The sequence below is a fragment of the Meles meles genome, chromosome 8 (assembly GCF_922984935.1).
Source record: "Meles meles chromosome 8, mMelMel3.1 paternal haplotype, whole genome shotgun sequence".
In the NCBI taxonomy this organism is placed as follows: domain Eukaryota; kingdom Metazoa; phylum Chordata; class Mammalia; order Carnivora; family Mustelidae; genus Meles; species Meles meles.
In genome coordinates this window covers 30445530-30458317 of record NC_060073.1, presented here as the reverse complement: position 1 = coordinate 30458317, position 12788 = coordinate 30445530, and the positions used below count along the sequence as shown (strand labels likewise).

Here is a 12788-nt window from a genome sequence, read left to right as displayed (position 1 = left end):
CATAAGCAAATTTCCCAACCACTTCTAGCATTTTATAGACCAAGAGCCATCACTTAATTATTTCACCTTTAGAAGAAAAAAAAATACAAACCTAAGTAATGGAGGTTTTAAAGCAATACCACAGCTAACTGGCTGTAGCATTAGATACATATTTCTGATGTCTTGGTAATTAGACACAATAAGACTTCTTGGTGCTTGCCGATATTTTTATGAAATGAAGTATATCCGTCTAGATATGTCTCTCTTCGAGACGGTCTTGAACTAGCGCGCTGAGAGGTGATGGCCAGCAGGTGGCGCTCTGAGCCAGTTCATGGGCCCCTAAATAGGCTGGAAGGCGAAGGCGCCGATCAAGATGGCCTGCTTTAAATCCTCAAAGTAAGGTCCCCTTAACCACTTGTCATAAAATACCCTGAGACACACGTCTTGGAAAATCGAAGTGTCAAGCTCAGCATCTTTGCCACATTTCAAGCTAGGTAATTACCTTCTCTCCCAAAGGGAATCTGTTTTATGTATTTGTGTCCTTTCTAGGTTACAGGTTTCCCAAAGGCAATGATCTTGCCTTCCGTTCGTTCTATACAATGAAGTGAAATGCACATTTTACAATAACAATTTAATTATTCTACGTCCCTCTGAGCTACATGATGACCTGTTATATAATTGCTAGTAATACAGAAACGTGCCTGCCTTGTCTAAACCCTAGCAATAAATGGCAGCTTTTATTTGACCTAAAAGTGAATTGCTTATTTACGTCTCCTTTACGGTATGAAAAGCTATCTTCCTGCCATCCCAAGTGATGACTCATAATCAAGTAAACAACACTTCATTTCAGTCTGTCATTTTTATTGTCCGCAGAGTTTTTTTTTTAACTACACACAACAAATACTTTGATATAATCTAAGATAATAAAATAGTTGAACAACTTTTGCTTTTAGATTTACATTTGTATAGAAACAATCTGTGGAACACCTCACCTCCAAACCAGAGTGTCTAAAAACAGTGATTAATTAGCATTGCTTTAAATAATTGTTTGGTTAAAAGTTGCCGTTTCCATTCTCAACTGAAATGTGTCTCCATGCAGTGTCCCTTGGGTCCAAAGCTGAAGGCCTTGGGGCTTGGGGAGGTGGTCACTCTCTTCTCTGTCCTTGCCTTGTGTGGAGGACAGTGATTAGAGCAGGGTTGTCATAAAAGCCAGGAAGAAAAGAAATCAATTGCACATCTCTAGTTTTCAAGGGTCAAGGTCCTAACGGGTCTTTACACAAGTCCCTTCCTGTAGCTGTGAGGTTCTAGGATGATAGCATGTGCCTGCCTGTTCCCAGATGCTCATTTCCTTCACTAATTGTGTCAGTTCCTATGGAGGGGCTGTGGCCATTGTCCATAAGTTCTCCCTAAAGGCTGCTCATTTTGTCAGATTTAAGCCTTGTCCCTTGCATTATGTCACTTGGATGCTGTGTCTTGGTGCCCAGGGAGGGTCCACCATCCCCTAAGAAATGCATCATCCCACCCTCAAATCCCCAGAGTGCCCAAGAGTGAAGACCCCACGGAGACAGTGACTCCAGTGAAACACGCCGCTCAGAGAGGCTGGCGGGCTCTGGCCTAGATCATTCCATTGATCTTAGTCCACTCGTAGATGTCCTGCTCACACACTATGTCAGAGTTGATGAGGAGGTATCTGTCGCCCACACAGAAGTGCTTCTGACAGGCGGCACATTTGAAACATTCCAGGTGGTACACTTTGTCTTTCACCCGCATTGTCATCTCGTAGGCACGGATCCGCTTGTCACAGGACGCGCAGAGACCGTCCTGGCCAAAAAGCCTGGGGGTAAAACAGAAAGAAAAGCTAAGAAGACATTGGCAGACACAAAACTGGCAGAAAGGACTTGAGGATGGGTTCCATACGGGAGGCTCACTTCCAACCTGTCAGGAAACCAGGAAGAGACGGGTCTGGGGAAGCTCGCGGGGTCTTTCCCAAAGGGAAGGGGGTTCTCCAGGAGGAGGCTGCAACCCGTGGGCATCTACGTTTGGCATAACCTGCCCCTTCTCTTAGCTTTCCTTGCTTTAGGCTGCCCTGGGGCCCCTTGCCTGTGGGAAAGTGCCTTAGCTGAAGTGATTTGAATCAAGAGGTGAGGCATGTACTGTGTATCCCCTCCCGGGGGAACTTTCATTTTAGAAGAAGAGTTGGAGTAAATCTCTCCGGGCCGTCTGAGGAGGAACTGAGCAGGAATGCAGTGAAATGGGCATCTTTCTGGGGTTCCCGGATTCTCATGGCAACAACCACGGATCCCACCCGTGGAGAGGGCTGGTCTGCGTCTCCTCCCTAAACTAAGATGGCCGCCTTCACAAGACTGTTCTCTGGGGCCCCCGATTCCAGAGGACAGAGGGAATTCGACAGGAGATACTCGGTGCAGATCTGGGAGACCAACGGCCTCTTTCCACATTGAACAGAAGAGCTTGCTGCAAGGTCCTTGGCTGCCCCAGTGGCATGAATCTCTGGAGAAACTTCTGTTCTGACACTGAAATCCAGACTCCCCTAAGTCTCGGTCAGTCACTTATTTCAAGCAATATTCACTGTCAAGGTAGGAGAGGCGACACGGTGGAACCCAGGGCAGTAGCTCCTTCTCAAGCTGCGTTCTGGGGACCAGCAGATTTGCCTCACCTGGGGGCTTGCTGGAAATGTACATTCTCAGGCCTCCCGGTTGAGACACTCTGGGGGAGAGGCCAGTGTGGTCAGGAGCCCTTCCAGGTGAGTTTTGCAATCAGCCCGCAAGAGAGGAATCGCGCGTATCCAGGACCAGCCCACCCTGAGGACGGGGTGAGCATAGTGGGACCTCAGGTCCCTCTGAGCTTCTAAAGTGGCAGTGATCCAGCATCTGCCTCACTGGGCTACGAGAAGGATCTCAGGAGCACTGTCAAAGCACCAACCATCAAAGGCGAAGCCCGCAATGGCTGTTTTAGCACAGGTCGGGGTACTCAAAAGGCACCATCCTGCTACAGGAAAGCATTTTCACACGTGCCTGATAACACGTTCCTCCCACCTCCAACCTTTAGGACAGTCTTAGGTTAATGCTTCTTCTTATCAGACGTTCTTAGTCACCCCAGGATAGCAGAGAATGGATGGGAACATTCTGAGAGGCTGGAGGGAAGATGGGCAATTGACACATTTGGATACATTTGGGCAGAATTAATGGAAGCAGGAAGATGCTGTCTGTGAGTAAAGGGCTGGTGGTGAGAGCCTGGGCCGGTTAATTTCCCTCTGAATCCTGCTTTGCATCTGAGGATCTCTGAGCATTTCTTTGAGGCACCACCTAGGGGCAAACTCATGGCGGGGGCGGGGGGGGGGGGGGGGGGGGGGGGGTGGGCGGAGAACATTTTCTCCCAGCATAGCAGATGGCCGAGCTGTAGGAAGCTGCCACCTTGGAGGTCACAGAGTGGAAAGCCTGACTGTTCAGTAAGTTGAGTTTGGGACTGAGCAAGGATAAACGACCCAACAAAACAGCGTGCGTGGCTTGAAGCCAACACGTGGGGTGTGTGACCCTTAAGGAAGGAGAGCATTTATTAAAGGGAAGTTGGGGGCAAATTACAGTGCACATCAGGCAGTTAATGAGGGGAAGGACAAAGGACTCATATTTGGAAGGCCGGTTCAGGTCCCTCTAACGAGCCAGGTGCCCCAGAGGAAAGGACAGCTTCTCTTCAGATGTCTGTGTCGTAAGCTGTAGAGCACGGGAACTGGAAGAAAAGGCCTCTGCAGCCCCTTCCAGCCCTGGTAGCCTAAGATTCTACTAACAGGAAAAATAAGCCAGGACTTAACATCTAATTTGAGCATTCACCTCCAGCACCAAGAACTGGTGCCTTGGGCTGGATATCCCAGAAGCAGACCCCGAAGAGAGGAATTATTAAGGAATCATTCTCAGGGGAAGCCGGTGAGAGGCAAGGGAAATCGGATAGAAGGGGAGGACGGCAAGCCAATTTGCAGTCTCTAGCAAAGGCCCTCAGAGAGGAGCGCCAGGAGGATGGCACAGGGACTCCGGGATGTAAGTTACGTCTCCGAGTCCGCCTGGCTCCAGGCAAGATTGCAAGGTTCCTGCAATGCCAGTCATGGGTCAATGGCCAGTATTAAGATCTGCTGGCAGCGTCGGGGCAGTGGGCACAGTTCAGCTCTAACAGATGCAGATGTTGGCTGTTGCAAATAAAACCACTTGGGGGGTGGGTGCACTGCACACAAAGGTGGTAGAAAGGGATCTGACGGAATCTGGGGGCTCCGCACTGACCTGAGCGGCTCCCGCTAGGTTCCCAGCAGCACAACCCACCAGCAGCAAGCAGAAGCTGGGTTTAGATTCTGCACTGGGATCTCATGAATATGTGAGGCTAAATGTCTGAAAAGGACTGTAACAGGCCGGTCAGCCGTGGGCAAACCTCAGGACGGGGAGAAGTTTTCCCCGGGAGGGAAGAAGGACTGAACCCCATCACAGCACCCCCCCATTTATTCACTCTTGCCTTTTTAAAAGATGTTCCCAGATATATTAAGAATGCAGGTAAGCAAGTCCATGGCTAAAGGACCATCCCTGAAGCAAAAAAAAAAAAGTTTTTTCTTCTCTGTCAAGAGGTGTCAATGTCTTAAGCTTTCTCCTGCCCATTTTAATAACAATAATATAAATATTAAAGGATGGCTGGAAATGCCGGCACTAACAGAGAGTTAATTAACATGTTGCCTAGGAATGTAGCAGGGAGAAGAATTATTTCATGTCACCAAGACACAAGTTAATTAACACTGGGTTCTCCCGGACAATTTTTTTCTCTTCTTTTTAAAAATGCAAAAGATGAACAAGCCCAGGCGGCACCGGGTTTATTCTCGAACGTTACAGAAAACCATAGAGATAGGGAGAAGCCAGGGCTCCTTTTGACCTGACTCTATCTGCACTTCATTTAATAAGATTCAAATGATTTGACAGGGATGTAGTCAGGGGGCCCAATGGGAATCATTTACCCGTCTGCTTTCTGCACTGACTTGGCAAACTGGTAGCCAGCAAAATCAGGTCTCTATTTATCCCAGTTCCATTTTCTTGTAACTTAATTAAAAACATGGATCAAAATAATAATCACAATCATTGAAAACTCACCTTATTTTCTCTGAACCACCAAATTTGCAAGGGCTTTATCAGAGAATTTGGAGGGGTGGGGAAGTGTATTCTATACATCTCTGGGTAAACAGATAAGCTTCCTTCACCGTGGAATTGCCTGCATTTTTTTTTTTTTTTAAATGTAAAAATGCTCTGAGGGCAGGTTTGGGAGGAAGAGGTAGCCTGGCGGCCAAGGGCAGTGGAGTCTAAACAAGCTTCCGGGCTGGGTGGTCCTAATGCATTAGGGCTTCGTGCTCCACGGACCCTTTGCCACGGGAAGATGGCAAGAAACTGACAGCTACACAGTTGAGCAGATCTGACAGTAGAGGGCACAGAGTTACCTCCACAGCAGCTAATATGAAACTGGAAATGCTAGAACATTCTGGGCAAAGGCATTCATTGAGTGCCGGAAAATTGACTTGGCCAACAGTATGACCCAGAGCATCAGAGATGTCCTCTGCTCCTGTCTCACGGGGTGTTGTAGTGTTCCTATTTTTTCCTTCCACTCTTTTTTTTTTTTAAGATTTTATTTATTTATTTGACAGAGAACACAAGTAGGCAGAGAGGCAAGCAAAGAGGGTGGGGGAAGCAGGCTCCCCACAGAGTGGAGATCCCCAAGCGGGGCTCGATCCCAGGACCCCGAGACCACTACCTGAGCTGAAGGCAGAGGCTTTAACTCACTGAGCCACCCAGGTGCCCCTTTGCTTCCACTCTTCCTTCTCTGTTCATTAGGCAGGAAAGACTTAATGTCGTGAGGGTTAGTTACAAGGGCAGCTAATATCTATCTGATATTCACACACCAAGCCAAGCAGTTCACACGTATTACCCCATCGAACCTCACCTCCTCCCTGGAGGGAGGTGCTGCTATTACCCCCATTTTTATAGGGGAAGAATTAAAGCCTGAGGAACACTAAGGAACTTCCCCCAGGTCACAGTCGGAAAGCTGTGCTGCCAGGACTTCAACCGACAGCTGATCTCAGAGCCTTTGCCCTGTCACAGTCGAAAGCTCAGGGCTTTTAAATCACATAAGGTTAGAGTCCTACAAAAGAATCTTTTATAATCTATATATGTATTTTGGAGCATTAAGTGCACTCCTAAGAACCCACCATCCAGCTGGTCGACCTCAAGCCTCCTGGTTCCCGCGGAGCGCTCTGTGATTCCCTCCCGGGCCCCTCTCCCGGCGTGCCCCTCAATGGAACTACTATAAGGAATTTTGTGTTCATCATTGTCTCACCTCTAAAAAATTAGTATTTGACATAGGAATGTGCCCCTGCGATTATGCCTCTCTAACAGGAAGAGATGCCAAAGACTTCTCTGCATGGGCCAGCTGAGACCCAACCTCTGGCCCAGACATCTGGGCAGGTGGCCGGAGCGGGAGAGCTAGACGGAGACTCAGCTGCCCATGGCCTCTGGCCCTCCCAGCTCCGGGCCCCTGGGGGTGTGGAGGGAGGGTACCTGAGATAGTCCCTCCGGCAGAGCTTCCGGCCCAGCTTGTAGTAGAGGCGCCGCCCCACCTCGCCCAGCCGGCACCCGCAGAGGTCACAGCTGAGGCAGTCCTCGTGCCAGTACTGGTCGATGGCCTTCAGGAAGTAGCGGTCCCCGATGTTCTGCTGGCACCCGCCGCATGTCAGCAGGGACGGGGGGATCTGCAGGACCTCATCCACTGGCTCCCTGGAAAGAAGACCCGCGTTAGGGATAACCTTGGGACGAGCACTAGGGGTGAGCCATTGCTCTGGGCCGAACAGGACAGTTCCAGTTCGGAGACAGGAGAAAGGCCAGAGGCCAGATGGCAGAGGGGCCCCGCTAGCTTGGGTCAGGACAGGAGAGAGCAAGGCCTTCCACCCTCCATGCTATGGAAGGAAATGCCAGTGGCTCTGCACCCCGGCCCCGAGCCCTGCACCGTTCTGGGGCCCCTCTGCCCTCTCTTGTTTTTATTTCTTTTTTCCACCCTCCCTTCCTACTCTCCTTCGGTCTCTTGCCACTTCTCCTTCTTTTTCCTCCTTCCAGGCCTAGACTCAAGAGCACTGCTGAGCCCCACAGGAGGCACTCCAGGCTAGAAGAACTGTGGGCTTCAGGGACAGTCCACTATCCCAGGGCTCAAAATCTGCAAGTTCCCTGTTGAATCTCCGAGCCATCCTACCCCGAGCCCTTCCCAACTGCACAAAAAGCAGAAGTGAGGAAGAAAGAAGAAACTAATCAAAGATTCTCTTAGGTTGTTTTCTTGGTTCCAAATAAAAATTCCATCAGGATATAATAGGAATTCTCATTATTATTATTTTAAAATTATATATATATATATTTTTTAAAATTTTTAAACAGAAATTCCACATCCCATCCTTATTACTGAGTGAATCCTTGAAGAAAAAGCCCAGGTATTAAGTCCATTGTTAAGACTTACAAGGGACACTAAGCAGACCTTTCTGCCTGTGAAAATATTCACAACAGTAAAACCGATTTGGACAAAGCTGAGTTAGGAAAGAAAATGAGGAAGGGGTAATGATTATTTTCAAGAGAGTGAAAGGCAATTAAACAGACTGAAATCTCCATCCAGGCAATTGCTAATAGCGAGCCTGTGAGATGTGTTTCTTCGTTAAAAAGTCAGATTGGATCTGCAGTCCACTTGGCTTCACTGGAATCTGGCTACTACTGTTTTACATTTTAAAATAAATATTTTTATTTGCCAAAAGAAAATAAAAAAGAGTGGAAAGAAACTATTCCTGCACCAAATGGAACACGGGAAAAACCTAATACCTGTTGCTTTGTAACAATTAACAAGTAAGTGCTCTTTTGAATCTTACTCAAACACAATTTTTTAAAAATCCATTATGTTTTTTTAAAATGGAGCACTTCCAACCATGGGATTCCCAAAGGGAGTTTCCTTCTCTGTATCTTGAGGGTATAAATCTATCTCCTATTTCTAGCTGACACTGATTTGCCAGGTGACCTTGTGTCCTGACTGGCCTGGGCCCCCAGAGCTCAGCACCCATTATACTGAGGGAAGATGAGACATGGGTAATCCAGGTTGATCACACACACTGACAACTTCAGGTGCCTCTTTCTAGAAAGTGCACACCTCCCTGAGTACTTAGGAATACTGAAGCCAAGTCCACGCTTTGTAGACCAAGGGTCAGTGTCCTTCAGAAGATGATCCCTTCTTAGAATTAGAAAATGTGAAACCCAAGTCAGTTTTTTTTTTAAACACTCAAGACTTTAAATAGTTTTAAGAATTCACTGAAGCCTCACTCGCTTTTCTTTGTTTCCACAGGTTACACCTAAGTACTTCCATTCTCCCTTCTGAAAAATAATATCCCCAGCATTTGTACATGCGCCAACTAAGAAACGCATGTCTTCTCTTTCCACGGCCCACGGTCTGACTTCGGGCTTCCAGAAATACTCATGCAACCTTGACCACACTCGATGGCCTGATGGTTATGCTGCCAACCATCTGTGAAAAAGGAGAATCTGCACTTTGCTGGTGCAAAATTGCCTGGAATTAAAATGAACTGCTCTTGCTACTCATGGGTAGGTGGTAGAGGAAATCTCTATGTTTGAGAATTCTGGCTGGCTTTCTGTCTAAAGGTTTCATTTGCAAAAAATAAATAAGTAAGTAAGTAAGTAAATAAAATGTTTCATTTGCAAACGCCTATAGGCAAACTTGTATCCCTACCTAGGAGATGCCCATAGTCATGACCCAAGTGGGCTTTACGTAAGTACACAATGAGGCATCTGGGAGGACAGTGCTCCACTACGGTAGAAATGTTAAGCAAAGAGCCAATTGTGACGGTCCAAGATGAGATAGGATAGGACAGGATAAGATATTGGCTCTATCTAGCTTTCTGTAATTAATGATAATATCGCATTATGTTTCATGGATATTCCAACGTAATGAATGGGTGGGATTCATCCTCAAATAAATAATTTATATTCTCCTGGAGCCTACCCTGAATCTTATACCTGAATATCACTTCGGCCTGGATTTCTGGGATCCTTGCTCAACAATTTCCAATAAAAGAAGGGAGTGGGGAGGTGCTACAGTAATTTCCCAACTAGCTTGTCCATCTCCAGGCAGATCCCGTCTTTATGGGGCTCACGATGAAGTGAAGGATGAGCATTCTTCAGCAAATGCCTGCTGTACTCTGAGGCTAGGATGTTCCCATTTTCTAACCTCAGTGAAAAAGCACAAACTTTGAAAAGAGCAAACCTCCTTCAGGGAACTGAAACCTCCAGATTTATCTCCTAATAAAAGGATTAGAGACTAAGTTCTGCTGATCGAAAAGGCATTAGCACCAGTACATCCTGTTCACTCTTCTTGCATTACTATGGTCTTGCCCAGGCTCTAAAAACTGAGGGCGAAGTTGTAATTCTAGGTTTATTAAAAAAAAAGTGTGCAAACCACCCTTTAAACCTGGCGTCTGCGGAGATATATTGTTTTAAAAATGAATGTTCTTTTTCTCCCGAGCATTTGTTGAAGGAAGCTGTGTTTTCCTTAGAACAGACCTGGCCTCTTATAGAACAGGGGTCTGAGCCTTCAAGATTGAAGAGTGATGTTTATGTTCTCACCGGATCATGGTACTTCCTGTATTTTATAAGAGCATGCTGAGTGTTTATGCTGGTAACTGAGGGTAAAGCCCAGGTATATAAACACCATAGATGGCTGGAACTGGGGGAGGGAGAGACTTCAATCAGGAAAGCACAATTCCTTTAAAGCAGGAAAAGAAAAGAAGAGAAAACAAATGCCTCTTAAAAGCACAAATGGACAAGTCATTAACCAGCTCCTTTGGTCTGTGTAACAAATCCCTTCAAAGGATTAGATGGGGACTTCAAAGGAATAAAAATTCTCAATACCAGACAGCTAATGAATCTTAAAAGGGCATTTGCGCTGATGGGAAAATGATATCTTAAACAACCCTTTCTCCCCTTGTTAACGCTAAAGAATGGATTGGAGGTATAGGTTGGGAACAGGGGAACATTCCAAACCACTACAAAGCTCAGAAAAGACATGCGGCGAATGTTCATTAGAGCTCTCGTTCCCTGACCCCAAACCCCTTTGAGACTGTGATAAATGCTATGAGCCACTGCCCCCCAGAATTCACCTACACACAAAATGGTGCACTAACTTTTGAGGTTCAAAGGCCCCCATCAGTGGACCCCAAATTAACTTCGGATTTAGGAGCTCGAAAAGTCTCTGGAGGCCAGGGAGAGCTCCTAAGGTGGACGCTCGGACCCCCTCACCCGCCTGTCCCTGGCGCCGCTGGCTGCCGCTCCACCGGCGCACCGCTAAGGGGGCCGTAGGGGACTCGGGAGGCCTCCACTTGGAATGTCCCCCTTTCCAGATCAAGTGGACAAAGAGAATGGGGACCGAGGAAGCGAGAGGTGAGAAGGAAGCAGAACCAAGCCCAGAACGCTCTCGGGACTGCACCTGCGCGCCTCCGAGCTCCCCCCTGTGCCTGTTCCCGTGTAAACTTTCTGGCCCGCGGTGGCTTTGAGGTGCGTCCCAGGTAGCCCGGAGGGGCCCGCAGAGGTGCCAGGCCGACCCTCTCTCCCTGCAGCGGGGCGCCTACCCCTCTCCCACTGTCCCCACTGCCACCCGCGAGTAACGGGGGAGCCCCGCGCAAGGCAGAGGGAGCCAAGGGCACGCTGCGGGCGCGCACCTGGAGCCTTGTCGCCCGCCGCCCGCGCCACCCTGCAGCCCCGGGGCGGGAGGCCGTGGTCTCCGTGGGTGGCAGGGGCAGGGGAGCCACACTTACTCAGACGGGTCCAGGCTCTTCCTCTCGATGGCCGAGGACATTGGGGAGGAAGGTGGCGAGCCAGGAGGCGGGGGCGCTCCCTTTGTGGCGCGGGGCTGGCCGGCTGCCGGGGCTCGGACCCCCTCGGGTGCTCGGGCGCCGCCGCCGCTCCTGCGCCTCCTCTTGCTCCGGCGCTCCGGCGGCGAGCTCGCCCCTCCGCGCTCAAGGACAGTCACCGCGCTCCCTTCAAACGCCAAAGAGAGAGAGCGAATCACCGGGCTGCCGGCGCGCCGCGGCCGAGGCGGGGACCGGGGCGCGCAGCCTGGCCCCGGCGGCTGCAGCTGCTGCTGCTGCTCAGGACTTAACCTTCCATCCCGGTCCCGCCGCCGCCGCCGCCGCCGCCGCCGCCGCCGCCGCCGCCGCCAGGTCCGGCTCGGCTTACGCGCTGTCACCGGCTCGGCGCCGCCCGCGGGGATCGTGCGCGCCCGCCCGGCCGCCCCGAGTCCCTCGCACCTTCGACCCGGGTCGCCGCGCGCAGCTCGCCGCGGAGGGCAGGGAGGGGGCGGCGGCCTGGGGGCGGGGAGGGGACCGTGCCTCTCTCCCCGGGCTCCCTCCTCTCTCGGGAAGGTCTATTTTCGCTCAGCTTCCCTCTGTCTCTGGTTTCATTTCCTTTTTCCTGATCACGATTCAAATACAATAGAAGGAAATCACATTTAAAGAGACAGCTGCCCGGTCCCCCCCCCCCCCCGCCTTTTTTAAACGGGGCTCCTGGGGATTAGCAATACAAACAGCAGCATCAGGACCGACTTGGCTTCTTAAAGGGGCCAGCGTCGGGGGCGGGGGGAGTCGCTCAGTGAACACGGCTCCTGGGGGGGGGGGGCGGCTGGGTTGCGTCTAAATCATTCTTTAGGGCTTCCCCTCTTCGGCGTTTCCCTTTTGGTTAACTAAGCCTGAAAGTAACCAGCAGGCCGCTCGCGGAAGAAAAGACAAGAACGTGGAATAAGCACATACAGAAATGCAAGCGTTCCAGGTGGCTTTCGCGGCCGTCCGGGGTTCGAGGTCCCAGGTCCGCGGACACAGCGCGCGGGGGTGCCCCGGACAGCGCGGCTCTGCTGGCGCCTGGCTTGTGACTGCGTCCGCGCTCCAGAGAGGCGACTGGTGCTGTGCGAGCGGGGACCGCACGGGCTGGGTACGCCTGAGCAGCGCCGGGGGCAGCTAATCCCGGGGGGTGGGGGGGTGGGGAGGTGGGGGGGGAGGGTGGTTGGGAGGGACCAAGCGGCCCTGAGTCTCCTCTCCATCTGCTGGCGGCAGAATTCCATCCCTCAGCATCTTTCACAAATCGGACTCCTGCGGTGGAAGTGCCCCCATGGAAAGTGCCAGTAATACTCCGCACAGAGAAAGTGCCTTTCCAACGATCAACAGCAATACTTGGGAGGCTGTTTTGCCCTGGGTCTGGGAAAGAAAGAAGCCAGACTTGATTTTGGAGTTCAGGTTTCCTCTCCAAACACAACGGCAAAGTCTAGGAAGAGGAGGAGGCTAATAGTCTGTACAGAAAAACTTTGGGTCTTATCAGAGTTCCTTGAAAATTACTGTGTTCAGAAATTATTTTCTTCAGAAATTATTACTAAAGGTCTATTTGTGCAGGATGCCAGTTACAAGTTTGCAAGCAAAGAGGAAATTACCAAGAACTTTCAGAAACCATAGTTGCATGTAAATAGTCTGGATCATAGTCATAGACATTTTATTCCCATTTTAAAGGTGACGTTGAAGGGCTTGGAGTTTACGGTGAAAGATTGGTGGCTGATCACTTCATTTTCCCTGTTCAGAGCCAACCCTCCCTGACTCTTTACAAATGAAAACCAGAATTTACTATTGCCTGCGTGCTTTTGTCATTTTCTTGTCTCCCGGTGTCCAAGGTCGGATCCCTAATGGGTATAATTAAAATTAT

At 49.9% G+C, this 12788-nt stretch overlaps 1 protein-coding gene across 1 annotated transcript; it reads right to left on the bottom strand.

Annotated features, from left to right (window-relative positions):
• Positions 1-819: 819 nt before the first annotated feature.
• LMO2 (LIM domain only 2) lies at positions 820-11357 on the bottom strand. Its single transcript, XM_046017870.1, has 4 exons — positions 11207-11357; positions 10862-11084; positions 6570-6785; positions 820-1813 (listed from the first exon to the last, which is right to left on the bottom strand). The coding sequence occupies exons 1-4, from the start codon at positions 11211-11213 to the stop codon at positions 1594-1596; spliced, it is 666 nt and encodes a 221-aa protein (XP_045873826.1). The 5' UTR covers positions 11214-11357; the 3' UTR covers positions 820-1593.
• Positions 11358-12788: the final 1431 nt, after the last annotated feature.

Bases quoted from the DNA above. Each gene is read 5' to 3' on its own strand.
- LMO2 (XM_046017870.1), bottom strand. The intron at 6,786-10,861 runs GTAAGTGTGGCT...TCTTCTTTCCAG, and splicing joins AAGAGCCTGGACCCGTCTGA to GGAGCCAGTGGATGAGGTCC. The intron at 1,814-6,569 runs GTACCCTCCCTC...TTTTACCCCCAG, and splicing joins TGCCGGAGGGACTATCTCAG to GCTTTTTGGCCAGGACGGTC.